Below are 26,386 nucleotides of genomic sequence, written 5' to 3'. Positions count from 1 at the left end.
GGTTAAATTAAAGCTATAATTATGCAGAGAACTACAAGAACAGCTGTGTCGAAGACTTTTCTTGTCACAGTAAAAATAATACATTTAAGACTGGTCAGATCACCAAGGAATTAATGAAGCAGAGATGTTTGAAGCATGTGACTTCAGGTTTCTAATTTATTCCCCACTGCCCCCGAGTCCTTACCTTTATGTTCCCATGTGATCCTTGGAACTGGCCCAAATGCTGCAGCTTCAAGCAGCACACAAAGAACTACAAACAAAGATTTAGCAGCCATGCCAAACCGATTGCTATCTTGTAAAAGAACGGCAGGACTAGTTGCTCATCTGGAGAGCGACAGACTCGTTTAGTTCCACAGACCTACTGCAATGGTAGATTTGGGATTCGGTTTGAATAGATGATCTGTATCAGCCATGTGAGACACAAGTTACTCCTGCGCAGACTGTACTCATTTCATTTTTGTATGACCTAGATGGTTGAAGAAAGGAAGTGGTGAGAAATGAGGAAAAGAGACAAACCAAACAAAAAAAACAAAAAACACACAAAAAAACTGAAAATGGGAAGTTTAAAGCAGAACAGAAAAGAAATACATGATATATTCACATATAAGCATTCAACATTCTACTTTCTGTGTATATGGTTATTAAGTGGTTTATACGTGCTGTTCTCTGAAAAATGGTCTAAAGTAGTAAAAGTGGGGGCAATCACCATGGAAACCAGTGGAAACATCAGGTACCCCTTTACATCTCTGCACCACTTATTAGAACGCTTTTTTACATGTAACTCCCCAAAGAGCTTATATGTCACATAAATATAAACTGGAATAAAAAAGCCTTATTAACTTTCACTTATTGGAATTGATTCACATATGGTAATTAAAGACAAAGTAACGGTAGGACTTGAGCATACGTTAATGACAATCCTAAATTTATATAATATTTCTACGTTTTGGTTGTCAAACCTTGTGATGTCAGGTATTCGTATTGGATCATTATTATAGAAGCAGGTGTACCTCACTTACACCACTGAATAAAACATTCAAAATAAACTATAAAATAAATTATCTTTTTTTAAGTGATGCTCCATTTTCTTTTAAATTTACATGAAAGATTTAGCAAAATAAAGGGTACACAATGCAAATGAGAAGGAGAAATAGAAAGCTATGTTCAAGAGCAGAAATGGCAACATTAATAAAAATGAGTGACAAGGGCCGAAGATAAATGCACCTGGTACATTAAATATTATAATTCTGAACTATGTTAAACATAGAAGATATGTAACAGTAACAAAAACTACTGTTAACTGGTTGTACTCTTATTTTTAAGGCTTCTGGGACTTTGTTGATGACTGTCATGAGACTTGGATAAATCTGAGACGGTCTGAATATGGGAAGACGATGATAGAAGTTCCTCAGGGTATTTGCAGGGACTTTAATTCAGAGCAGGAGGGTTTTGCTGCCACAAAACCTTGGAAAGCCTTGAGAATCTCATGTGGAAGGAGTGAGACAACATCTCTAATGCCATGTAGGTACACCATGACCAAAGAGCAATGAATGTACTTAGAAATAGAATATCAGAATGACTGGAAGATGGATTTTTCTCAAGGAACTGGAATTTGCTCAGGTTTTGAAACATCTTTTATTGCAATATTACGAGTGCAAGGATTTAATACAAGAATGGTTTCTAAGGGACCCAAAGATGGTTGACATGTCCAGTATGCATGATGCTCAAGTGCCATTACACAAGAACCATAGGAAAATTATTTGGTTTTGTTTTATTCCAGTACTGACAAAGGTATTACTTAAGTCATGGGAGATAAACATAACTATTCAGGTCAAAGGCAGAAAAGAACGAAGTGGTAAAAAACCTAGGGAAGTTCGGCTTTCTCACTTCCAGTTGCACTACTCTATGCCATATATAATATCACTCAGCAGCAATAAAAAACAAAATAAAAATGACCACCCTCTCTAGAGAAAACACCATATTGGTCCACAACATATCTATCCTGGACCACAGTATGTCAATTGGCATTATAAATGTGGCACCATTTCACAGAGCATTTCGCAATTTGGAAAACAAAATGTTGTGTTGGCTACTTTGGCCCAAATTTAGCAATTTTGTCTTAAGCTGACCACCTCTTACAAAATGCCATCTAGGTATTACACACTTTGTAAGTTGACTGGACTTCCGGGCAGGATCTGAAGCAAAAAAACAATCTCAATTCTCATGGGTAGGAATAAATGTATTTCTCATCTGAACCAGGTAATAATACACGATATAATGAAAACAATAACCCCAAACACTACATATCATTAAATATATTTTATTTGCATTTTATATCATCCTTTCATAAAGATGTGATAATTTTTTGCATCATATGCCATTTGTTGGTATAAACAGAGATTTGAACAAGAAATAATCTGCCCATCTAGGCGTCCCATTATGAAAAGTCATACTTCATTGGTTAGCTTTATGCACATCACCAGCATTTAAAAAAAATACTTTTATCATGTTGGCCTTTAATATTTTCACTAGAAAGGTATTCCAGAGCACCAACATACCACCAAGCTCTATGAGACAGTTACAAATCTGCACAGGCAGCCCACAGCTTTGGCTGTGAGTAAGCACACTATCTGCACCTCATAGCTCTTGGCACCTTCTTACCATTTGACCCTGTTTCTGATAAATCAGAATGCAGCTACAATACAACATTCTATCGAGCCTGACACCATGATGGAACAAAAGTATCTATGCCAGATGAACAGCCACAAAAAAGCCTTTGTAATGCACTATCAAGGATCAATGATGCCCCCTATCACGTGTATTAAAAGGGCGCATAAAAAATGAAAAAACCGCATCTTAAGTCGGTCAGACAGCTAACTTATAGTTTAAGCCACAAGAGTCAGCCAGTAATGAATACAGACCTTAATATAGCTGGTGCTGAAGATTATTATGGGCCTAAATGAATTTTGTATATAGAAAACACTAACATTTGGCATCTGTAACCATTGAAACTGGGTTACTTCTACGGTATCATGCTTCTCAGAGTAAGTAATGCAAGAGTGGCGCAAGTAAGTTGACAGTCAATCGGTTTGTTAAGTGCCCATGTTCCATCCCAGTGTAATTTGTCACACCATTTAGAACATTTTGACAACTTATCTGGGTCTTGCTGGACGCCCTATGGCCACATATCCTGCTTGTGGGATTCTCCATTAGGGGAAACTAAAAGCACAGACATCATCAGGGCCATGCAGACTGATGCTCATTGGCTGAGAATGTCAACTGAAGCCATGTAAATTGAACCCAGTCCTGTATCAGCCATGCTTAGATCAATGGAGACATTAGGCTTCTCCTGCAGGAGAAGACCAGATGTGAAGTTAGTACCCAGGGAACCCAGGTAAGTTGTCCAAACATTTAAAATTATTTAATAAAATTACACTGAGCTGGCGCCAGGGCACTACTGCCTCTATCTGGCAAAATATTACATTACATAACAGTAATAATAATTACTTTCTGCAAATAAAAGGAGGAGGATGGATGACTTGCATTTTTAAGTCAATACATACGTCAATCTCTCTCTTCCATTTCTCAACTCAGGCACCCAACAGACCTACAGCTCACAGTTCCTCTCTCAGTAAACACAAACTCTGCAATCTTATCTGCTCTGGATTCACTTTTCCCCTCCCTACTTAATGGCAGTCAGAAGCAGCCTGCATAAATGAAAAAGGGGCATGCACCCATTGTACAGTGCTACGGAATGTGCTGGCGCTACATAAATAATAAAATAATAATAATTTACTAATGGTAGCAGGAAGGGGATGTGCCCAGTGATGGAACTACTGCGGACCCATCACTCCAGGGGCCCCGGCCGCCCTGTGGACCCCTGCGGCCGGGAGCCCGTCGGCCATGTATTGCGGCCCTGGCCCACGCACGTTAAGAGGCCCATCGGGTGGCCCATGCTGATAGGGCCACCCAATGGAAATTAATTTCCAGGGGGCCCGGTCAGCGCTGCGGCACTTTAACAGCACAACCGGGTCACCTTTGATGACATCAGAGCGCCAGAGGAAGGGACTGCCCGATCACTTCCTCCCTTCAATCACAGAGCCCGCGCAGGAGGAAGAGAGGAGGAAGTCAGAGTGGGACTCCTAGCAGCTGGAGCCACTGAACCCCAGGCAAAGTCACCCTCCTGCACATAAAAGGTAGGAAACAGGAGGGTGACATTTTGCATGTGTGTGTTTGTCTGTATGTCTGTGTGTGTGTGTGTCTGTATGTATGTGTCTCTGTGTGTGTGTGTGTGTATGTATGGGTCCCTGTGTGTATATATGTGTGTGTGTGTATGTGTGTCTGTATGTAGGTGTATGTGTGTGTGTCTAAGTGTGTATCTGTTTGTCTGCATTTGTGGGGCAGCGGGGACGTGTGGGGGGGCAAGGACGTTTGGGGTGGGGGGGTAGACGTGTGAGGGCAGGAACATGTAGGGGGGCAGGGTCGTTTTGGAAATGTTTGCACCAAGGCCCTGTGGTTTTTAGTTACGAAATGTGGATGTGCCCTATTGCCAGTTGCTCTCAGGATGGTGCTGGATATTTGCACAGGGCACAAAACATGCATTCAGTTTATTCTTTGATGGCCAGCAAGCATACTAACCAAAATTGTGAATGGATGTAATACGTCAGGTCTGGAGAAGGAGCAACTCCAAAAATAGAGGCAAGCTGTGTGAAAACATGCATTTTTACGTAGATGTGCTTCTTTCTAAGTCCTCACACTGTCCTCCTTCAGCGCAACATTAAAAAGGAAGAGAATGGTGAGGGTAGGGATATTAAGCTGCGGCTCCATTAGTCACTAAGCTCTGCCGGCCCTGAGAAGTGCCAAGGTCTATCCAGCCTGTCTGCCCACCCTGTATTTTTTTATGTTTCTCCTATTTTTACCCAAATTTCCTGATTAGTTGGGCTCTTTTCCCCACAATGTCTGTCCAATCACTTTTTTATTTTAATACTCAGGGTTATTTATGACTCTGGAAATTGGTGGGACTTGATTAGGGAATTTAATATTTTTGCATGAATAGCTAAAATGTGAAAATTTTCCAGTCCAGCTATTTTTCCAGCTCTGCCAGTTTAACCTAAAATGTTCATGACAGTTTCCGGTTAGCTAAATAGGGAATTAGATTCATAAGGAAGCAAGACGTTTTCAATACTTAACCTTGTATCTTCAGGTTATGGTTGTCTTCATTGTTGTGTTCATCCTACATCTCACCATAGTATCCTATTCTACACCGATTTCATCCACATCTGGGAACATCAAACCCTTTATAGGGATTGACATAGCTCGTCACACAGGCTAATATTGCTTCTGGCAAGTAGCATGGCATGCAGGCTACTTATTTTTAGGGGAAATATCAGTATTTTCTATTACTCCTAAGCTAATTTTTATAGAAGGGGGAGATATTTGGGAACTTCTAAATCATTTTCAGAACCAACAAACACAATCCATTAGTCCAACATATGTAAGACAAAAAAAATAAATATTTAAGGCAAATTGTACACCCCAAAAGTTGCTGAGTGACTTTACATAATTGCTATTAAGCAATACAAACAGAATTACAGGTATTATAATTGCCCTCTCATTACCAAAAACCAAACGAATATGTTCAAGTACGCAACAACGCAGTGTGACTCAAACCCACTACATGCATATTAAGTATAGTCTGGGAGAGGCATGACTGTGTTCTGTCATCTTAGGCAAGTCAATTTCTCACATTTCCCCAGCTTCTATTTGGCAGGACATTTATCATTCTTTTTACTGAACAATTGTACTCAGATACCAACAAGCACTAGGAAACAAAGGCTCGCTAAATCTAGGCTGCCATCTCTCGTAGTGCTTGTTGCTAGGAAACCTTTCAACTGGTAAGCAGCTTGTTGGTGCTCATCACTTATTAACATGCAAGCAGGGAAAGGGGGAATGCAAAAATAAATGCCCTGCACACTCAGCTGAATTCCAAATGTCAGTCAGAAATGCAGCCTTCAGCCAATACATTTACACTTGAGCTTTAAAAAGGTATTGGATTTACAGCACTGAAACAAAAAATTTAAATAAATTAACTCCTCTGTTCCATTCAGTTTGCAATCTATCAAAAGCAAAATAAACCAATCCCACTATGAATTAAATAAAAAAAATAATTATTACAATAATTATCTTTAACAACTCAGATCTCCCCAGCAAAAATCTAATAGCATCGCAGGGGTCTGTCTGATGATAAAATAAGTGTTTTAGTTGCTATGGCAAAATGGCAAAGAGCAGGCAATCTGTGTATTTCCAGCTGTTTTATTACAATGGCAGCCATTTTTCTATTAGAGAGAGACAACTTACATTACTCAAGCTACTAGGACGCCTACTCACACCATGCTCAAGCAGCCAATATGAGCTGTAGAAGGGGGTTGAGATGGGGAGTAAACTGAGGAAATCCTACAACAAACCAGTAAAAAAAAAAAAAATTTAAAAAGCAAAAAACAAGTAATGTGGCGCAGCCCTTACTTGTTTTTTGCTTTTCTGTTATCCTGAAGGGTTGAGAGGGATCCCCTTTTAGGGTTGCTGCCTTGCTGTTCACTTTTTGTGTTACTGAGCGCTGACCCATTTGTATATTAGAAAAAAAAGCAGTGTGATGCCGCCACTGTTGTTTCAGTGTAAACCAGGGGTGAGGAACATTGCAGCTCTAAGTCTGCCATCTGTGGCTGTCTAACAGACAGCCACTAGAGGGCTTCCGTTATCTAAACAGACTTTTGGTCAGTTTTCTGACACTGGACGTCCTCACGGACCTCCAGCATCAGATTTTCCCCATAGGAAAGCATTGCCGCGCGTGTGCATTATGAGTGTGGGCGGAGCCTGACACAGCGCCGAGGGACATCGGTGCTGGATTCAGGTAAGTGGCTGAAGGGGTTCTAAACCCTTCAGCCCCGAGAAAGGGGGGCACTACAGGAGCAAATAGTGCCAGGAAAACGGGTTTGTTTTCCTGGCACTATAGATTCCCTTTAAGCAATATAATCAAACATAAACATATATATATATATATATATATATATATATATACACACACACCAGTAAGAAAAACCTTTTGACACAGTAAATAAATAAATATACAAATGTATACTTGATAAGTTTATATCATAAATAAATATACAGTGCCTAAAATAAAACACAGAAACACTACAAACAGTGTGAACAGTGTAAAATCATATGTGGTTGAAGGGTGAGGTAATAATATCACTCACATGGCCCAGAGCCATACCAGGCTCTGTAAAACAAGCTTAATGGTGCCAATAATGGCTACAGGATCCAGTTTTACAAGGAACATGATACAGGACATCAAATGATTCCATCATAAGTAAATTTATTAATACAAATTTAAAAACATATAGAGATCTCCAACCACTTGTTGGACCTGGGACCTGGGAGACCATACCTGGGACACCAATAGGCAAGCAGAAGGACACCACAGAGTTTCACCCTCCTCCTGAAAGCAACACTGCCCTGGCAACTTACCAGGTGGAGTAAAAAGCTAAGCTGGTACCAGTGGGAGATTGATCTGCCCTCGGAGCGCATAGGCTGAACCAAACTGTCCTGCACTCCTATTCAGTATTTTGCTCTTTATTTTGAATTGGTATGACTGTGTCTCATCTTCTATATATGTCCCTCATACATACATTTCTTAGCACTTTGCTTGTCTGCTAGATCGAAGCAGGGCCTCCTGGGTGTGCAAAATTACATGTGTTAACCTACCACAATTCTACACATCGTTCGAGATCTAGAGGAAGCTGTTGACTTTCTGGAGACCCTGGTGGGCCTCCCACGAAATTCCTTGGCAAAGCAGAGTAACCTTCTTTTTTCTCCCAGAAAGCCTTCTCGGATGAGTATACTGCAGTTATAACCTGAAGCTCTTCAGGACCCTTGCTTAAATGTTCATATTGTTCAATATATGTTTGATTAGTATCTTTTTCTTTTGAAGGTTTTCAATGTTTTTTCACACACTATCCAATGATCCCCAATGAGGGTCGTACAAGCCCATGTCTCTCCCCCCCCCCCCCCCCGCCTCCATACTCAAGATTCAGTGTAACATCTGTTAGCGAGGTTTACCTATAATACATAGGATGATAGCCAAAACAGCAGCGATCAGTACATTGGGTTGGTTATTTTTTTTTGTTTTTCTTTAAACTTTTGTTGGCCTACATTTGCTGCCTCACAAATACAAATGTGCTAAGAGTAAGCATCTAGAGCAGCGCTTACTAATTGGAAACATAATTGGGGTTCCGCGGTGATTGGGCCACCCGATGGTCATTGCTGCAGAGGGACCCGGTCAGTGCCGCGGCCGATTAATTGTGCGACCGGGTCCCCATAGTATGGGACGCTGGGAGGAAGTGACAGACGGTAATTTCCTTCCAGCTTGATATGGAAAACACTGCGCTGGAGTGAGAGAGGCAGCAGGCGGGAGTGAGCAGCTCCCCCCACACACACCAGCCTGATCCAGCAATTCACCCTCCTGCAGACAACAGGTATGCTAACAGGAAGGTGACTGCAAGTATAAAAAAAATTGTATTTGACATACATAATTGTGTATTTGACAGTGTGTGTGTCACTGTATCTGCGGGTACCTGTGTCAGTGTGTATATGTGTGTATGCGCCAGTGTGTGTATCTTTCAGAGTGTGTGTATAGGTGTCTCTGTATGTGCCTCTGTGCCAGTGTGTATGTGTCACTGTGTGTATTTGTGTGCATGTGCCAGTGTGTGTATCTGTGGGTCACTGTGTGTATCTTTCAGTGTATATGTGTGTCGGTGTGCATTTATCTGTGTGTGTGTGTATGTGCTATTGTGTGTATCTGTGTGTCAGTGTGTGTGTATGTGTCAGTGTGTGTATCTAAGTGTGTCTTACCTGTGTATCACTGTGTGTATCTTTCAGTGAGTGTGTGTGTCTGTCTGTGTGCGGTGTGCGTTCATCTGTGTGTTAAGGTGTGCATGTGTCACTGTGTGTATCTGAGTGTGTGTATATTTGTGTATATGCACCAGTTCGTGTGTATCTGTGTGTCAAGATGTGTTCATGTGTCAGTATGATCTTTGTGTCTGTGTGTATATGTGAAGTGTGTTTGTGTGTATCTCTGTGTTAATGTGTATGTATATCTATGTAAGTATGTATGTGGCTGTTGTTTGCATACATCCCAGCAATCAAACACAACATGCAAACATGCACATTACATACAAAAACACCCCTGAATTTAAACTCCAAAATTATATACAAACACCCTTCAATCAAACACCAATACTACACACATGCATTTAAATGCCAACACTACATCCAAACACACCCCACATGCAAATGCAAACATTACATACAAACACAAACTCTACACACAAAAGCACACCTGCTCCTAAGTACTACAATCTGTTTGCTATCTGTAGAAATAATTGTATAGATACCAAAAAACTAAATTTGCACACAAAAAAAGAAAACATTACACACTGCTAATTAAACGGTTTGTGTTACTGCGCAATTTTTTTTGGGGGGGTAGGGGGGTTCCACGATGTTGGTACACTATGTTAAAGGATTCCACTGGAAAAATTAATTGGGAACCCCTGGTCTCGAAAGTAGGAGTACACTCAGGGAAACAGGTTATTGCTCTATTCCAAGGTCAACTCTCAGTTTGCCCACTTAGCCCTCACTCAGGCTTTACTATACCCATTAAAACCTCACCTCTTTGGTCACAGTCCCAACAGTACACTGAATATGAATATTTGTCTATAACGCATGTTTTGTTTTCATATATCTATGCTTGTATAACTTGGTATCTTTTTACTCACAACAGTGAGATCCTTTAACCTTCCCTAGTACATTTTACCCAGCAATCCATGAACCAGTTTAGTAGCCCTTCTCTGAATTCTCTCTAAAGTATCAATATCCATCAATATCCTTCTGAAGATATGGTCTCCAGTACTGCGTACAATACTCCAAGTGAGGTCTCACCAGTGTTCTGTACAATGGCATGAGCACTTCCCTCATTCTACTGCTAATACCTCTCCCTATACAACCAAGCATTCTGATAGCATTTCCTGCTGCTCTATTACGTGGTCTGCCTACCTTTAAGTCATCTGAAATAATTACCCCTAAATCCCTTTCCCCAGATGTTGAGGTTAGTAGTGTATCAAATATTCTATACTCTGCCCTTGGGTTTTTAAGTCCAAGAAGCATTATCTTGCACTTTATTCTGTTCTTCCCGTGGCTTTTGTAACACAATTGAAAAATACGATTTCTGTGTTTCAATGTCCTATTTGTTGTTTCTGTGTGAACGTGCTAATAGTTTTTGAAGACTAAAACATTTATTTCAAACTAAAAATGTATTAAAATTTATTTTCTCTGTAGATTTCAATAACACCTGATATCCAAGGTCGCATTTCCATCTTTCAATGTCTGCTCTACACTTGGTAATCTCTTCTGAACTTGCACTGCAGCTAATAAGGTGGAGTGGGAGCAGAATCCAGCTGCAGAGATAGTGAGGGGGTATATCACCACTCCTACACAGAAAGCACACGTCTATTTCCAAATATAATTAATTGCTAAGCAGCAAGCATGTTTTAACAAATATTAAGAGGAGGCACACATGGTTTGGAGGGCACAGTGACTAAAAAAATTCAGGCTTTCTAATCTTGTCCCTTTAACACATTAAAACACAAGCTGGTGTATGCCCTACGCCTTACTAAAAAAACAAAAACACTTTATTTTAAATTCAATACGACAGGTCATTGAAAGGAAGGATGTGGGGTTGGAGATATGGTCAGGGATCAAAATGTTGGAGTGAAGGTTCTTTGAAAAGAGCAGGAAAAAGAAACCTTAATAAAGCGTTGTGAAACATCGTGAGAGACTTGAGGGTGGGGGTGTTTGTCAGCAAAGTGCATGAAATATAACTCACGGTCATCTAGTGTAAGGAACTTCCATGCTGACATCACTTAACAATGCCACTGTGAAATCGGTATGTCTGCTCCCTGAGATCAGGGGAAAGGGTTAGGTAAAGTGTTCTTCTAAGCAGGCAGACATGCCAGAAGGGTCCTCGCGTTGATTGGACATGAGTGTATGTTGTAACTACTTTTATGTCAACCCTACAATTTCATTAGCTATAATTTGAATATGGTTACACACTGGCATGCAAAAAATAAAATAACTAATTTTATTAAATACCATTTCTTTTTGCTAAATACACCAACAAAGTTCGTTAATACTCCCACCACTCTAAAACATCAGGTCTTTTTTTTAAAACATCAGGAACCATTTACCCTTACTTTCCAACTAGAACTGAGAAAGAGAGTGTATCATGTCATATTTTTTGTTAAAGGGTTAGTATTAGCTCCACAACCACAACACTGTGGAGTAGTATTTATTTCCAGGAGGCTTCTTGTGAGGTCACCCACCTTTTGGCCTTCTATTCAGATATCACTAAAATAGAAGTTCAAATGAACAAAGAGGGACACTTATTTTAGGCCGTGACTGGTGGTGTGGTCAGGTGCGGAGCTGTTCTGAGAAATTTTTCTTGTTGACTTACTAATAATAATTTATGCAACTAAAAAAAAAATTACAACAAGAACAATGTATCTTATTTACACAGACTAATTTCTAAACACATTCATTGTACTTTAAAGACACATTACTGTATTATTGCTATGGAGCTTTGTTATAAACACAGACACCAACAATATGGAGCTCCTAGAAAAGAGGGGCATTAGGATAGAAAAGAGAGACAGATGGATTTGGGCCCAAAATAGGGTCTGACTCTCCTAAACAGGGACACTAAGGAGGTGAGGTATAGCGAATGCAAAGATTATCTGACGACTGTATGAGGGTCAGCCTCCTTCAAAGTGGTCAAATAGAATTTTCTGGAGAAAGCTGCGTTGACACCATAAACCATGGGTAGTCAACCTGGTCCCTACCGCCCACTAGTGGGCGGTTTGTGATTTCAGGTAGGCGGTGGTGGTTCTGCACCTCAATGGCTGTGGCCCAAGACTGGCAGGGGAGATCCTTTCATCTCCCCTGCCAGCCCATGCAGAGCCAGCCTTGCTGTAAGCCCTCTCGGACTGGTGAGGAGATTAAATATCTCCTTCACCGACCTGCTTGTACTTAGTTCCAGCAGAGGGAGGGAAGCGCCTAGGAGGCTCTGTGTTCCTCCTGCGAGCGGGCTGGTCAGAGCATTGCTGTGCGTTACCATGGCAATGCTCCGATACAGTGCTGTGCTTGCAGGAGTGTCACCCTGCAGCCCGAGGAGCATCAGGCAAAAGTGAACATGCCACCACTGGACCACCAGGGCTTGCAGTATTATGTCTCCCCTCCCTGGTAAAAGGTAAGAAGAATGGAGGGGGAGCCATTAAGATAGATTTTCATATCTCACCCACCCACACATAGCATAGAACTTAACACCCTTAACACACAAAGTCACTCACACACTCTGCCCCTCTCTCTCTCTCACACACACACACACACACACACACACACACACTGTCCCCTCACACACACATATTGCCCCCTCACACACACTCCACCCCTCACACACGTGCGGCTCCTCTTGCACACGCACAGCGCCTCACACACACTGCACCCTTCACACACATACAGCACCCCTCACCCACATACACACACTGCCCCTCTCACAGCAACCTTCACACACGCAGCACCTCACAGACACACATATAAAAAAAGGAGAATATAAAAAAAGGGGGAAAAATAGATAAATGTAAGTAAATTTAAAAAAAACAAACAAACAAACAAACACTTATTAAAAAAACAAAAACAAAACTGCATTTGCGCTATAAGATTAGTTACTGCGGCCCTGGTGGGTGGTAAGGGAATTTTACCATCAACAAAGATACAAAAGTGAGTGGTTGGTATTAAAAGGTTGACTACCCCTGCCATAAACAGTTACCTAGTAAATATAGCTATATATAGATATCTAGGTGATATGTGAATTTCACCTAAATCAAAGGGAAGTTTTTTATCTTTTGTGCTCACCACAACATTTTTAATACATACATACATAGATACATACAAACACTATGTCCTTATAAAGTAAATGGTACTTATTACTAGAGTCCAACAAATAAGAATAGAGAAATTACTAAAATTATTTAACAACAGTGAATTGTACCACACAAATGGGATACATTTGTCTCTTAATTGCATACAATATTTTCAATATTTCACAAACCTGCTGATCAACAGTGAAATTCCAGAATCCTAGTACACTCGCCTAATTGTGTTCTTTAAACCTGAAAGTTTAAGAAAATGTTCATCAGAAATAAACAAACAGAGTACAATTTCTAAGGAGCAAAAGTTAAAAACACACACTTTAGTTAGATTTTTTTTATAGGTATGACACTGAGCTGACATTGGTCTGTTACATTTCCCGAGCCAATGCAATATACAAAAACAGCCTATCCTGACAGCTAGAATTTAAATTGGAAAGGATGCAACATTCCTAAAGGGCTCTGAAATAGCTGCACTTAATTAGTTATTTTCTTTAACTAAATGGTAAGCTGCGCTAAAAATGTCACAGCAAATAATGTCAGAAAAAACATTAAAAATCTAGGAACATTATTTCCTCTTTTTAAAGAGGTAAATGTCAATAGTTTTATATTATATTATTTATATTGCAGGAAAGCTGCCACTTGAGAACCTACCAAATAATGAAATAAGAAGGATGATTAGAAATTATTCTGAGGTAAGTGTGTACAAAGTACAAGTGGAAATTACGTAAAGGAAGTTTCTTGAGAAGAACTACGAGGAAGACCTGATTAACTCCATTATAGAACAAACTTTGCATGTAAACAGGGAAGATCTACTAAGAGAAGGAAATAAGATCACAAATAGAGATACCAGACTTCTCCTGATCTCAGATTAGAAAAAGCAAATGCAAGGTCAACATCATTTTAAACTGCCACTGGAATATTATTATTATTATTATTATTTTTTACAGGACAAAACAGAGGGAATTATAGGAGAAAAAACACATCATTGTTTTAGGGAAGTCCTAAATTTAAAACAGAGATTAAGAAGAAGTTATAATAATAATAAACACAGCCCCATAGAGAAAGCGAAAGGCTTCTATAAGTGCAGAAAATGTACCGTATGTCCTGTGAAACTATTAAAACCCCATGTAAAAAATTACATAGAAAATTCCTATCAAATACCAAAACTACTTTTTCCATTTCTCACTTCAATGCCCACTTCGATTGATATACACTTGCAAGGCAAGTTTCATCAGAGATCTGCAGTGGCATAATGCATGCTAATCAAAGGCCTGTCCTTAGTTGAGATGCAGTTTATACCGCAATAGCAGAGTTTGGCACTCATGCCACTGAAGAAGAGTAAGCGTAAACATTTATTACCTCGCTTAGATTATTTAGAAGGTTCTTCGTATGTACCATATATATTTTTCTAATGCCTATTGCAAAACTATTTATATTTTGCTATTTATGTTTCAGATCATCCAATCCTTATAATGTTAATGGCTTTGGCACAACTTTTTCATGTGTGATACAACAGTAAGAAAAGGACTATAAATGAAAGGATGTAAGCAAATTACATGGACACTGAGTGTTCCTGTGTTCCATTAGGGTGTTTTTTTTTATTGGCATTATTTGTTGTACACTATAGTCACCGGAACACCTACAGCTTCCCTGCAGGCTTTTTAATGTAAACATAGACTTTTCAGAGAAAAGGCAGTGTTTACTTTGCTCCGTAGGGACCCATTCCTCTGATGGCCACTATAGGTGCTATTTGGGTGTACCACTGACGTTCAGCATCTCCATGCTCTGCATACAGACACTGAACTTTCTCCATAGAGATGCATTGATTCAGGAGAAGATGCTGATTGGCCAGGCCAGCATTGGGCCACGATAATCTCATTTGAGCCAATGCTTTTCCCACAGGAATGCATTGGATTGGCTGAGATCATTAATTGTGATAATGTCAGCCAAGGAGGTGCCGGCAGACCCGTGGGGAGCTGGAAAGAATGTACATTTTCTTACTTTTTAAGGGAGGAAAGCCACTAAAATGGTGGATTGAACACTATAAAGTCAGGAATACACATTACCAAACAAATTGTTCAGTAAGTAAGGATGCGCTACAGAGCATGTACACTAGGACAGGTCTGTTTTCGGGGAAATTTCCCCAAACATAGACAAACACACCAGAGCAGGAAATCACCCTAACCTATATTCGGGGGAAATTCCACAAACATAGACAAGCTCTCTAACATGGAAAATCCCTTGAATCCTCATGCTAGAGAGCTGGTCGTAAGTCCAAGCCATCGTTAAACAGGTCAGTCATAAAGTGACTTTTATTGAATAAATTGCTTTTTGATGCTCTCCCGTGGTGATCCCGGTGTACCATTTCACCTAACCTACAAAGTGTCTTCATTTAGTCCCTTGAGAGGGAGGGCAATTAAAAAATAATTAATAATCTATTCAATTTTAAGCATTTATATATACAAGAAAAAAAATTATTTTTCCGAAAAACTCCAAAATGTATAAAAATACACAGCAACTGGTCAAACTGGTCGCCCACCCATGTGAGGTTCCAAAGACTCAAATTAACCAGAGATGGCATGCTGAATGATCCATATGTGCAGTGCTTCATATAACAACATCTACCTCTCTTTTTTTAAGAGTTGGTGGAGTTGAACAGTCTGCTGGGCACATTTTAGAATTAGCATGTGGCTATTTAGATTTTGTTTGCAATTCATTTTTCACATGTGCATTTTTTTATTTATTTTTTTGCCATGTAGTGTGTACATTTTTAATAGACAAAAGACTCCTTCCTCTGGCAAAAGTTAACTTTTCAAATGTTGATTTATACTTGGCAGACAAAATTAAAGGATCACTATAGCCAACATATAAAAGCAAGAAAGACAGGTCCCTTCGCCTTCTTTCTTACTTTTATATTAGATTGCCATTAAAAATAAATACATTTGAGCCCCCTTTTTATCATATAAACTTACCTCCGTTCCAGCGCCAAGAACCTCGGCAGGCCATGCCCCCTTTTTCGTCAAAATAACGAAATAGCAGGGTTCAATCAGACGCTTCTCTTGAAAAAGCGTCATTGCTCTGTGGTGCGCATGCGCAGCTTCGCACTGTACCTATCCGGTTCTTCACAGAGCGAAGTAGCTACTAAAAATGACTGGACATACCCCATTTGCAATACCTTAGGTTGTCTACTATTGCAAATGGTATGCCATCATGGGGGTAATTGTCATTCCGGGGCTTCCATACAGTCTCAAAGGCAACGTAACCAATTTAGCGAATTTCAATGTGAAAAAAATGAAAAATTTAACATGCTATATGTGACCCTGTAACTTCCAAAAACACCATAAAACCTGTACATACAGGGTACTGTTTTACATGTGAGCCATCGCTGAATACAAATATGTGTATTTTATTACAGTAAAAGCAAACAGTTTTATGACACTCACAGTAAAAATGTCATGTAGAACTAAAAAAAAAATTAAAAAATTATTTTCTCCTATTTTTTTCTATTTTATTCATATTAAATTAGGTTTCATAGTTAAATATATGATGTTAATGGAAAGCCCTGTTTCCCCTGAATAAATTGATATATAATAAGTGCACTTAATATGAAAGAGGTGAATTACGGTTGACATATAGTCAAATTCCAGATTTTGTTTACATTTTGTTTTGATCACAACGTGTACATTTGGCTCGGTCCTTGAGGGGTTAAGCATTGCCCCTGCTGAGGAAAAAATGATCTGAAAAGAATGATCTTCAATGAAGCAGTTAATCTGTATTTTCAGTTGTCAGGTCCCAGAACATTATTGTAGTAATGTCTCAGAACTAATGAAAAACACTGCAACACTGGTGGAATGTAACAGCTGACAGGAGATCATTATGTTCCAATTATGAATGTTATACTAATATACAATATTTAAGCATGCATACTTTAATGAGATTGATAAAAAAAAAAAGCCAATAGTCAACTGGTGAATAGATAATTCTAACATACTGACACTGTTGGGGAAATGTGGTGTTTCCATGACTACCAATGAAGCCAAGGAGAAGAAATAGCCTCTTAAATACCTCTTTTACAAAAGCTTAACAACCATAAAACCTACAATTGTCCAAACTTTGAAAAGTCTAATGAATACAAAAAAGTGCAAGTGAGCGGCAGAATCTGCACTTTCCAAGCCACCATAGAGCAGGCCCCTCAGCACATGACAAGAAAACAAAAAAATAGCATATATCCGGAGCATTTCTGGTGTTACAATTTCAGCTACAAAAGGGCAACCGTTCTCTTACAAAAAATATATAAACAGCAAATTTAAACAGCCCTCTCTCTCTTATATCAAACCACTCCAAAATGATCTGACACAAACAATACAGAAGGCCCTTGGACTATACAATAAGACTGGAGTGATTATGGTGTTTACAGTACCCCTTTAAACTTAATAACTAAATGTTCAGAGCTTAAAGATTTAAAAATGAAAAGTTGAAAGTGACCCCCATTTTTATTTTTATTTTATATAGATAAGAAACCCAATTATCTCCAGGCACAGAAAACATATTTTACAATAACCTGAAACTACCCCCAAAACACATGGAAACCCCACAAGTCATATCCCTGATAGCCCCGATCTGGGGGACCAACATATCCAAAAATCACCCAGATCGGTTCAGGGGTTTGGGATTTCCATGGTCATAGTTTGACCGACCGCACACGAGGCTCCTGCCCAAAAGAGTTCCATGAAATTGGGCTTTGCAGTCGGTCTATTTTGGGAGTACAAAATACAACAATATACCTAACAGAACTGGTCGTACGTGTGCTTGCCTTACGTTCCTCGTTCTGGAGTTTGCTCCCACCGAATGCCGTTCTTCTCCTACGAATCCAGCTGAAAATACATAAAGATGGATATCCCAGTGGTGTTTGCACCGACGAGTGTCCGATTATAGTTCCAAGCACTCGACGACCAAACACCGCTGTACGTGTTCACGGCTACAGATGGCCACGGCCACGTGTTTGTCCATACGAACAGCGGCCACCTAGCCAACCGCTTGGAACGTTACAGTTAAGGTGTTGATAGGGGTCAAAAGAGTCAACAAGCAGCACAACTGTCGGGATCCCGCGGGCGGCTGCGAGGGGAGGCTGCACTCCGCTCGCAGTACTCACCCTCCAGCCGTCCGCGGTCCCCTCCTCCACGTGGGCTCAGCGAGTGGCATCCCTCCAGCCTCGGATGCCGCCGCGTCTTCCTCCACGTCCCCCAGCGGCAGCATGCATGATCGCCCAATATATGACACGCCGGGGTCAGTCACCTGACCTGACGTTAAAGGCACAGTGCCTCAATTGCAGTGGGAGGTTTAGATATCTCCCACGCGTGATTGTTAATTCTGATTGGAAATTATCCAATCAGAATTAACCTTATGTTTTAAATACTTACCTTTCCTGTTCCTCCCTGCCCTGTTGTGGTCTTTGCTTGCTAGTATTGCTACTAAAACTTGTGTTTCTGGTTACGTACTCTCTGGCTTGTTATTCTGACTTTGTGACTTTCTCCTACCCTTTGACCTCGGCTTGTTTCTCGTTATTCTGTCTTCTATTCTCTTAGCCCGGCCACTCTAAGGTCCGGTACTGCACCTTTTCTGTGTGTGTGTGTGTTAGCGTGTTGGGTTCCCCGAATCGTGACAACTTTTTTCTGATTGGTTGTTTTCTGTGCTGCTGTGGAGTTCTAGTAAAGAGAGACTTAAGCAAATACGAAGCCTCCTGTCATGTTATAAAATTGCTGATTGACCAAGTAACTTGTGTATTTCTTCATTTAAGTGCTTTTTATTGCAGAGGGGGGTGGGTAAGCCCAATGCCATCAGCCTATGTTTGCATCTAAGTTTGACAGATAATAATAATTTTCATTTTGGCATTGTGTGGCTGCAGGGGGGTAGGCTTTAGATCCTTAGAGTGTCCCTTTAAAACTAGCAATTTAAGAAACAATGTGCACTGACCGTGTCTGTACATATGTATGTGACTGACTGACTGCCTGTACCTGTGTGTTTCTGTCATTGTCTGCCTGCAACTGTGTGTGTGTGAGACAGTCACACACACACACACTTGCAAGCAGACAATGACAAACACACAGGTACAGGCGGACAGTCACATACATACTTACAGTCACAAAGACATTCAAAGACACACACACAGATAGTCAAACTGTGTCTGCCTGAAATGGTGTGTGTATTACTGTCTGTATGTATGATTGTAACTGTGTGTGTGTCTATCTGTAAGTGAATGTGTGTGACTCCACAAAAATATACACCTGCATTCACACACAGACCTACATGCATATTTTATCGGAGTTAAGTACCCATCACACACAGCCAATAAACCCAGCACAAATATCACACACTGCCAATACACACCTGCCACACACAGTTAATACACCCATTACAAATATCACACACAGCCAACACATAGCATACATATCACACACAGCCATCACGCCTAACACTCACACTACATCATATTATAGTGAGATTTATTACAGTGGAGCCCTGGCATACAAAATACAGATTATTCTGTGTTTTTATAGTTGGAGAGCTCTGTGATACACTCATAGGCACATTACTAAGAGTTGATGCAAAATAGAACAAAAAAAGGTTGCACCTAAAATATACAGTAAAACATAAGAGTGTATATAATAAATAATATAAAATAATACAATTTAATATTAAATATTAAATGAAATATAAATGGATAATTGGCAATAGTCCAAAACACTTATCATAAGTCCATAATGGTAGATGCCGTGTATAAGAACAGGGATCCTGAGGCGTAAAATGGGGTGTGTCTTCACAAAGGTGTCCTTGAAATCCAGTGAAGTAATATGTGAAGAAAAAAACAAGAGGAACTCCAATGGCACAGTATATAGATGAATAAAATGGTAAATAAAATAAAAGTAGTCTTACTCACACTTTTCAGAGCTAGAACCTAGCTCTGATATAACGCACGTGAAGTGGAATAATCCCCACTCAAGGATATGCGGAGTAATATTGATTGGCGAGTATCTGGCTCAGATTCAACGTCCAAGTTGGTATTATTCGACCCAGGGAGATAAAATAAAGTATATAGTGCTCTCTGTATAGTAATTAAAAGGTATAAAAAGAGAATAAATATACTACTCACAGTATATAGAGCAGGCTTGTACTGCTCAATGTAGGCGCTTGGGTGGTATCATCCCCATTTAAGGATTCTTTAGGCTTCTCGTCAGGTAGATAGTATATGTATAGTCCGGTGAAAAAGAAATCAAAATGGCTATAAAATGTTTTATGCCAAAGTATTTTCTTTATTGTAAAGTAATAAAATTAATATCTAAATATAATCTCTAATAATTTCTAGATATTAATTTTATTACTTTACAATAAAGAAAATACTTTGGCATAAAACATTTTATAGCCATTTTGATTTCTTTTTCACCGGACTATACATATACTATCTACCTGACGAGAAGCCTAAAGAATCCTTAGGTGGGGATGATACCACCCAAGCGCCTACATTGAGCAGTACAAGCCTGCTCTATATACTGTGAGTAGTATATTTATTCTCTTTTTATACATTTTAATTACTATACAGAGAGCACTATATACTTTATTTTATCTCCCTGGGTCGAATAATACCAACTTGGACGTTGAATCTGAGCCAGATACTCGCCAATCAATATTACTCCGCATATCCTTGAGTGGGGATTATTCCACTTCACGTGCGTTATATCAGAGCTGGGTTCTAGCTCTGAAAAGTGTGAGTAAGACTACTTTTATTTTATTTACCATTTTATTCATCTATATACTGTGCCATTGGAGTTCCTCTTGTTTTTTTCTTCACATATTACTTCACTGGATTTCAAGGACACCTTTGTGAAGACACACCCCATTTTACGCCTCAGGATCCCTGTTCTTATACACGGCATCTACCATTATGGACTTATGATAAGTGTTTTGGACTATTGCCAATTATCCATTTATATTTAATTTAATATTTAATATTAAATTGTATTATTTTATATTATATACACTCTTGTATGTTTTACTGTATATTTTAGGCGCAACCTTTTTTTGTTCTATTTTGCATCATTTCTTATCATTAGGGGATTATAGGGGACTCCCCTTTAAGGATTGCAGCCTTACTATTATTTTCTTGTGTGGCAATCTAGCGCTGATTTTTTTCTCTTTCCATTTTTTTCTCTTTCCATTTACATTACTAAGAGTTAGTTGTATTGTTGTGGAGCTGTGAATTTTTCGCGCAGGGCGTCTAGAAGCCTAAGGCTGGCCATGTGTACTGTAGTTGGTTAAAAAGAAAGGCTCTGATAATAATACACAATGACAAACACAAACAGCCATAAAGTCAGTAGCTCTGACATTACAGTCATTTTCACATGTTTTGATGGAGCAATACATGAGACATTGACTAAACATGGGTTAAATGGATGTCTCCTAGTAACAAGCCTCCCGTGACTAGAGAGGTTATTGATCAGAGTGCACTTTGCAGGCTGCCAGGAGACATGACTTTGAAATGCATCAGTGGAGTTGGGATAGCATTCTATCTGAGCCGGAGGACTGCATTGAGAAATAAAATTACAACAGTGTCATATTATTTCTTCAATCACTCCGTACACAACCACTGCGTGACTAAGCTCTGGTTTTCCACTAGTAATGGAGGTTTTTTTTTTTGTTTGTTTCTTAAAGTCACTTGACATTTGGTAATGTGCTCTATTAGTAGCAGTTCTCATAATAAAGCGGTATTGTCAGCCCCTCCCCAAAAAATGATTATTTTAAGATAAAATCTTCACGAAATACTAATTTTGATTGTGTTCCAACCCAGAGATATACAGAGACAAAGTACAGCTAAAGAGAATTGTCCCTGGCTACGGAGGATGTTGCTGTATGGAGTACAGCAGTGACATCAGTTTCTGGAGCTTCTGAAGAGGACCTGCTGGAGGAAGAGGGCAGCATCCCAGCAGTGATGTCACTATCGGAGGTCTTTGCAAATTTGGCAAAGTCCCAGACGGTGACAGTGCCGTTATAAGTAAATATTACAGATTTGTGAAAGGAATTTGCCACCTCACAGTGGACCATGTTTCAAAGCAGGATTAGCCAACAGCTCCATGACATTGCAGAGTAACTCCAACTCCAATATTGCTATGCCAGTTTTGGTTAATCAAATTATCATAAGAACTGTAATTTACAACAACCAACAGGATATTTTGGCTACCTCTGCTGTAAAGCATGACAAGTGACTTCCCTCTGATCCAACCGAACTGGATTATTCTTCAGGAGGCTGAAGGTACATAAGCTAACAAATGCAATCTTTGACCAACACAGGCACGTGCTGCTTGAAGTCATGAAAACTGACCAACAAATTTTGCTAAATCAAGGTAGCAAAACATACTTTCATCTAGAACTGAATTCACCCAAATTACTTTGGGAAATTCTGTACCTGAAAGTGATACCCATTCATACACACCCAAATATAAAAGGTGGAAACCTTTTTTGACTTGACTCTCCATTTACCTGGTGTTTGAAGACTCTGTATTAACTCAAAAAACCCTGAGGAAGAGTTTCTGTGCACACACATTTCTTGGAATCAGTCCCAAAAAATGTCACACAGAAATATTCTAAAGTAAAGCAGCCTCTGATGACTTTATAAAAATATTTGCACAGTTTGTTCTTGGACTTTGAATACTAAAAATCGATTTTTATAGATATATCAATATGCTATAAATATCACAGCATTGCCTATACTTCACTGTGTGTATACTAAATGTTCCTAATCAAAAAAGTATTCATTGGCAAGCTCTGCAAAGCACACCTGCCAGAGATGTTACAATATCTGCATCATCAAATGTGTCAAATATTTATACTGTTTATGAGTGAACCATTTTTTTTATTTTTATTTTTAATGAAAAGGTCCTGTGTACTTTATTACAGTAATCGTCAAACAGTGAAATTTCAGTTTTAAAGGGACACTCCAGGCACCCAGGCCACTTCTGCCCATTGGAGTGGTCTGGGTGCCAACTCCCAATACCCTTAACCCTGCAACTGTAAATAGTGACGTTTTCATAAACTGCAATATTTATATTGCAGGGTTAACTTCTCCTCTAGTGGCTGTCTACTAGACAGCCACTAGAGGGCACTTCCTGGTCTATAGCACAGGTTTTCTGTGCTATAGCGTCGCTGGAAGTCCTCATGCTATGTGACGACCTCCAGCATCGCTAAAATCCCCATTTTCAATGCTTTGCTATGGGGAGATCTAATGTGCGTGCGCTTTAGGTCTCATCCCGCCGGTGGCTGCGCATGCGCAATCGGTCTCCCCTGCCGGCTGATGTTGGCGGGGGAGGAGCGTGGGCGGAACCTAAACCACCGCCGAGGGACATCGGTGGTGGTCTCAGGTAAGTCACTGAAGGGGTTTTCACCCCTTCAGTAACATGGGATGGGGGTGGGAGGGAGAGGGGACCTGCAGTACCAGGAATACGATTTGTTTTCCTGGCACTGGAGTGTCCGTTTAAGTAGAAGCAAGTAACGCACAATAGAAGTATGAGTAAAAAAAAATAGCTGTTTTACAAGCTTTGAGGAAAATAGGAGAATGGCTTTAGGCCTTGCATTATATTCACTATATCACTGTTAGGGCTGTTAACTAAACTGTGAACTGTCTGTATTCATATAGCAATTGCAAAATCTTGCCCAAAATAGTTTGGCCAAGTAGCCCAAGCAGTTAATTTTCAAACTGTTATTTTGGCTTAAAATTTTAAATTACCTCATGAATTTGTGACGAATCCTGATTTAGTGAGTATCCCTGTATTGGTATACTTCCTTTTAAATGTATACCGTAGTTTATAGTCAAGAGAATCACTGCCAATTCGCTAAATATTACTATACATTTTCTCTGGATTTCTGATGCGGATGTTTCAAATTAGCAGATCCATGGATTTAACCTACAGCCAGTTTAATTTGGCGCCAAAGTAATTGGGTCAAATCTCTCTACATAGAGAAATCCAAAGCTATTAAAATTTGTTAAACAGGCTGAGCTGCAGGGCCTGAGTCAACCATCCAACAGAATTTCAGAAATAGCATGTGGTGTGGTGAATACATCATTTACAGGCAAAAAGAGCTGATGTGCACTCTAGTGAATGACACCGCGTTATATGTGATGGTTCAGCACTTACTCATAGAGGTTAATAGCAGACACAGACATAACTAGGGGCAAGGTGAAAGCACCATCAGCTAGTGACACGGTCCTATAAACTGGAAATGATTTAAACAGACCAAGGAGGGAGCTACTTATATTGCTCTGCTTCTGTATCAGACGTCTGGCAAGGATTGTGACATTACTAAGGTCAAATGAAGCTACTATATAGAGTCTAGACTAAAAATCTTATCTTTGGGAACATTGGACTATACAATGCAAAACAGTTAAGGCTACAAAAAAAATAATCTGATTATTTAGTCTGATTTAGTAAGATTATTTAGTCTGAAACAGGTAGCAACAAGATATTTAAATTGAATTTGGTTAGAAACAATTTAATCTGAATGGTGTTGCTGCAACATATCTTATCTCATCTTGACTGCGTTTTCACATATTATATCTCAAACTTGCATCTAGGATAACAAGTGGCATTCAAATGAATGCACAGCAATAATTCAAAAGGTAAAATAAAATTTAAAAAAGTAAATTGGATAGATTTATTTGTAGGAAAACAGAATAGTTAAACTGTCTACAGAAAGAGTCTTCAATCGTGTTGAGTTGAGGTATGATAAGGTTCAGTTATACTGTAATAGCGGGCCTTCTACAAGGGGAACATTAACTAATCAGTTCTTTATTAAAAGCCAATATCTACAGATTCTTTCTTTCAAAAACCTGAAAGCAGGAGCTTTAAAAGATATGCCAGACCCCTAAAGAACTTCAGCCTACTGAACTGGTTTAGGGTATTACCCCAATTCACAAAAGTGCCTTAAATGAATTGATTTAGGAAGGCCAACTGCCCGAGTAGTAAAGGAATACTCAATATGCTAAAACCAAATGTCACTTTAACATTGGAGCGTTCCTTTACTATAAATATCTATTAAAAGGGTGTTCTCAGCATTATAACTACCACGGCTCTATATAGTGTTTACTGGGAAAAGATTTGGTGTTCTCCATCCCCTGAAGTTTACCGTATATACTCGAGTATAAGCCGACCCGAATATAAGCAGAGGCCCCTAATTTTACCCCAAAAAACTGGGAAAACTTATTGACTCGAGTATAAGACTAGGGTGGGAAATGCAGCAGCTACTGGTAAATTCTTAAATAAAATTAGATCCTAAAAAAATTATATTATTTGAATATTTATTTACAGTGTGTGTATATAATGAATGCAGTGTGTGTGTGTATGAGTGCAGTGTGTGTGTGTATGAATGCAGTGTGTATATGAGTGCAGTGTGTGTATATATGAATGCAGTGTGAGTGTGTGTGATGCAGTGTGTGTGTGTGTGTGATGCAGTGTGTGTGTGTGTGTGTGTGTGATGCAGTGTGTGTGTGTGTGTGTGTTGCAGAGCCTTGGTGGGGGGTGGGCATTTTTATTATTATAATTTTTTTTTATTATTTTAATAATTTTTTTATTATTTTTATTTTTAAAATATTATTTTATTATTATTATTTTTTTTTAATCCCCCCCTCCCTGCTTGATACAAGGCAGGGAGGGGGGCCCTCACTCCTTGGTGGTCCAGTGGCATTGGCAGTTCAGTGGAGGGGGCTTGCCGGAAGTACTTACCTCTCCTGCAGCTCCTATCAGCTCCCTTCTCCTCCGCGCCGGTCCGTGCAGCTCTTCTGTCAGCTCACACTGTAAGTCTCGTGAGAGCCGCACTATGACCCCGCGGCTCTCGCGAGACTTACACTGGGAGCTGACAGAGGTGCTGAACGGACCGGCGCGGAGGAGAAGGGAGCTGACAGGAGCTGCAGGAGAGGTAAGCGCTCGCTGCCAACCCCATTGTCTGTATTATGGCAATGTAAATTGCCATAATACAGCCATTGACTCGAGTATAAGCCGAATTAGGGTTTTTCAGCACAAAAAATGTGCTGAAAAACTCGGCTTATACTCGAGTATATACGGTATATCAAATTGCTTGGTTTGACAAAACAACAGGGTAAACAGGCACATATAGCCTTGCTATGACATTTTCTTGCAATATAATATGCATTGTAAAGTAAGCCAGTCAGCATCTGCACTGCCATTTTCTGAATATACCATTATTCTGTATGTTACTCTTAAACTACACAAAAAAATATATGGATTTAAATTTAGTAATACTAAAATTCATAGCATTGTCCATTGTGGTTTTACCAAAGAACA

General features: G+C 39.6%; 1 protein-coding gene across 3 annotated transcripts in view; it reads right to left on the bottom strand.

The window, feature by feature from the left end:
* SEMA4D (semaphorin 4D) overlaps window positions 1-26,386 on the bottom strand; it is a 141,859-nt gene that overhangs the window by 61,773 nt on the left and 53,700 nt on the right. For all 3 annotated transcript variants that reach the window (XM_063454940.1, XM_063454941.1, XM_063454939.1), the window contains exons 2-3: window positions 13,220-13,280; window positions 185-466 (exon numbers count right to left, since the gene is read on the bottom strand). In XM_063454940.1, coding sequence (XP_063311010.1) covers window positions 185-275 — 91 coding nt within the window. In that variant the 5' untranslated portion in view covers window positions 276-466; window positions 13,220-13,280. The remainder of the gene's footprint in view (window positions 1-184; window positions 467-13,219; window positions 13,281-26,386) is intronic.

This window comes from Pelobates fuscus, chromosome 5, assembly GCF_036172605.1.
Source record: "Pelobates fuscus isolate aPelFus1 chromosome 5, aPelFus1.pri, whole genome shotgun sequence".
NCBI classification, from domain to species: Eukaryota; Metazoa; Chordata; class Amphibia; order Anura; family Pelobatidae; genus Pelobates; species Pelobates fuscus.
Note: the sequence above shows the minus strand (reverse complement) of the source record. Positions and strands in the feature narration are given on the sequence as shown.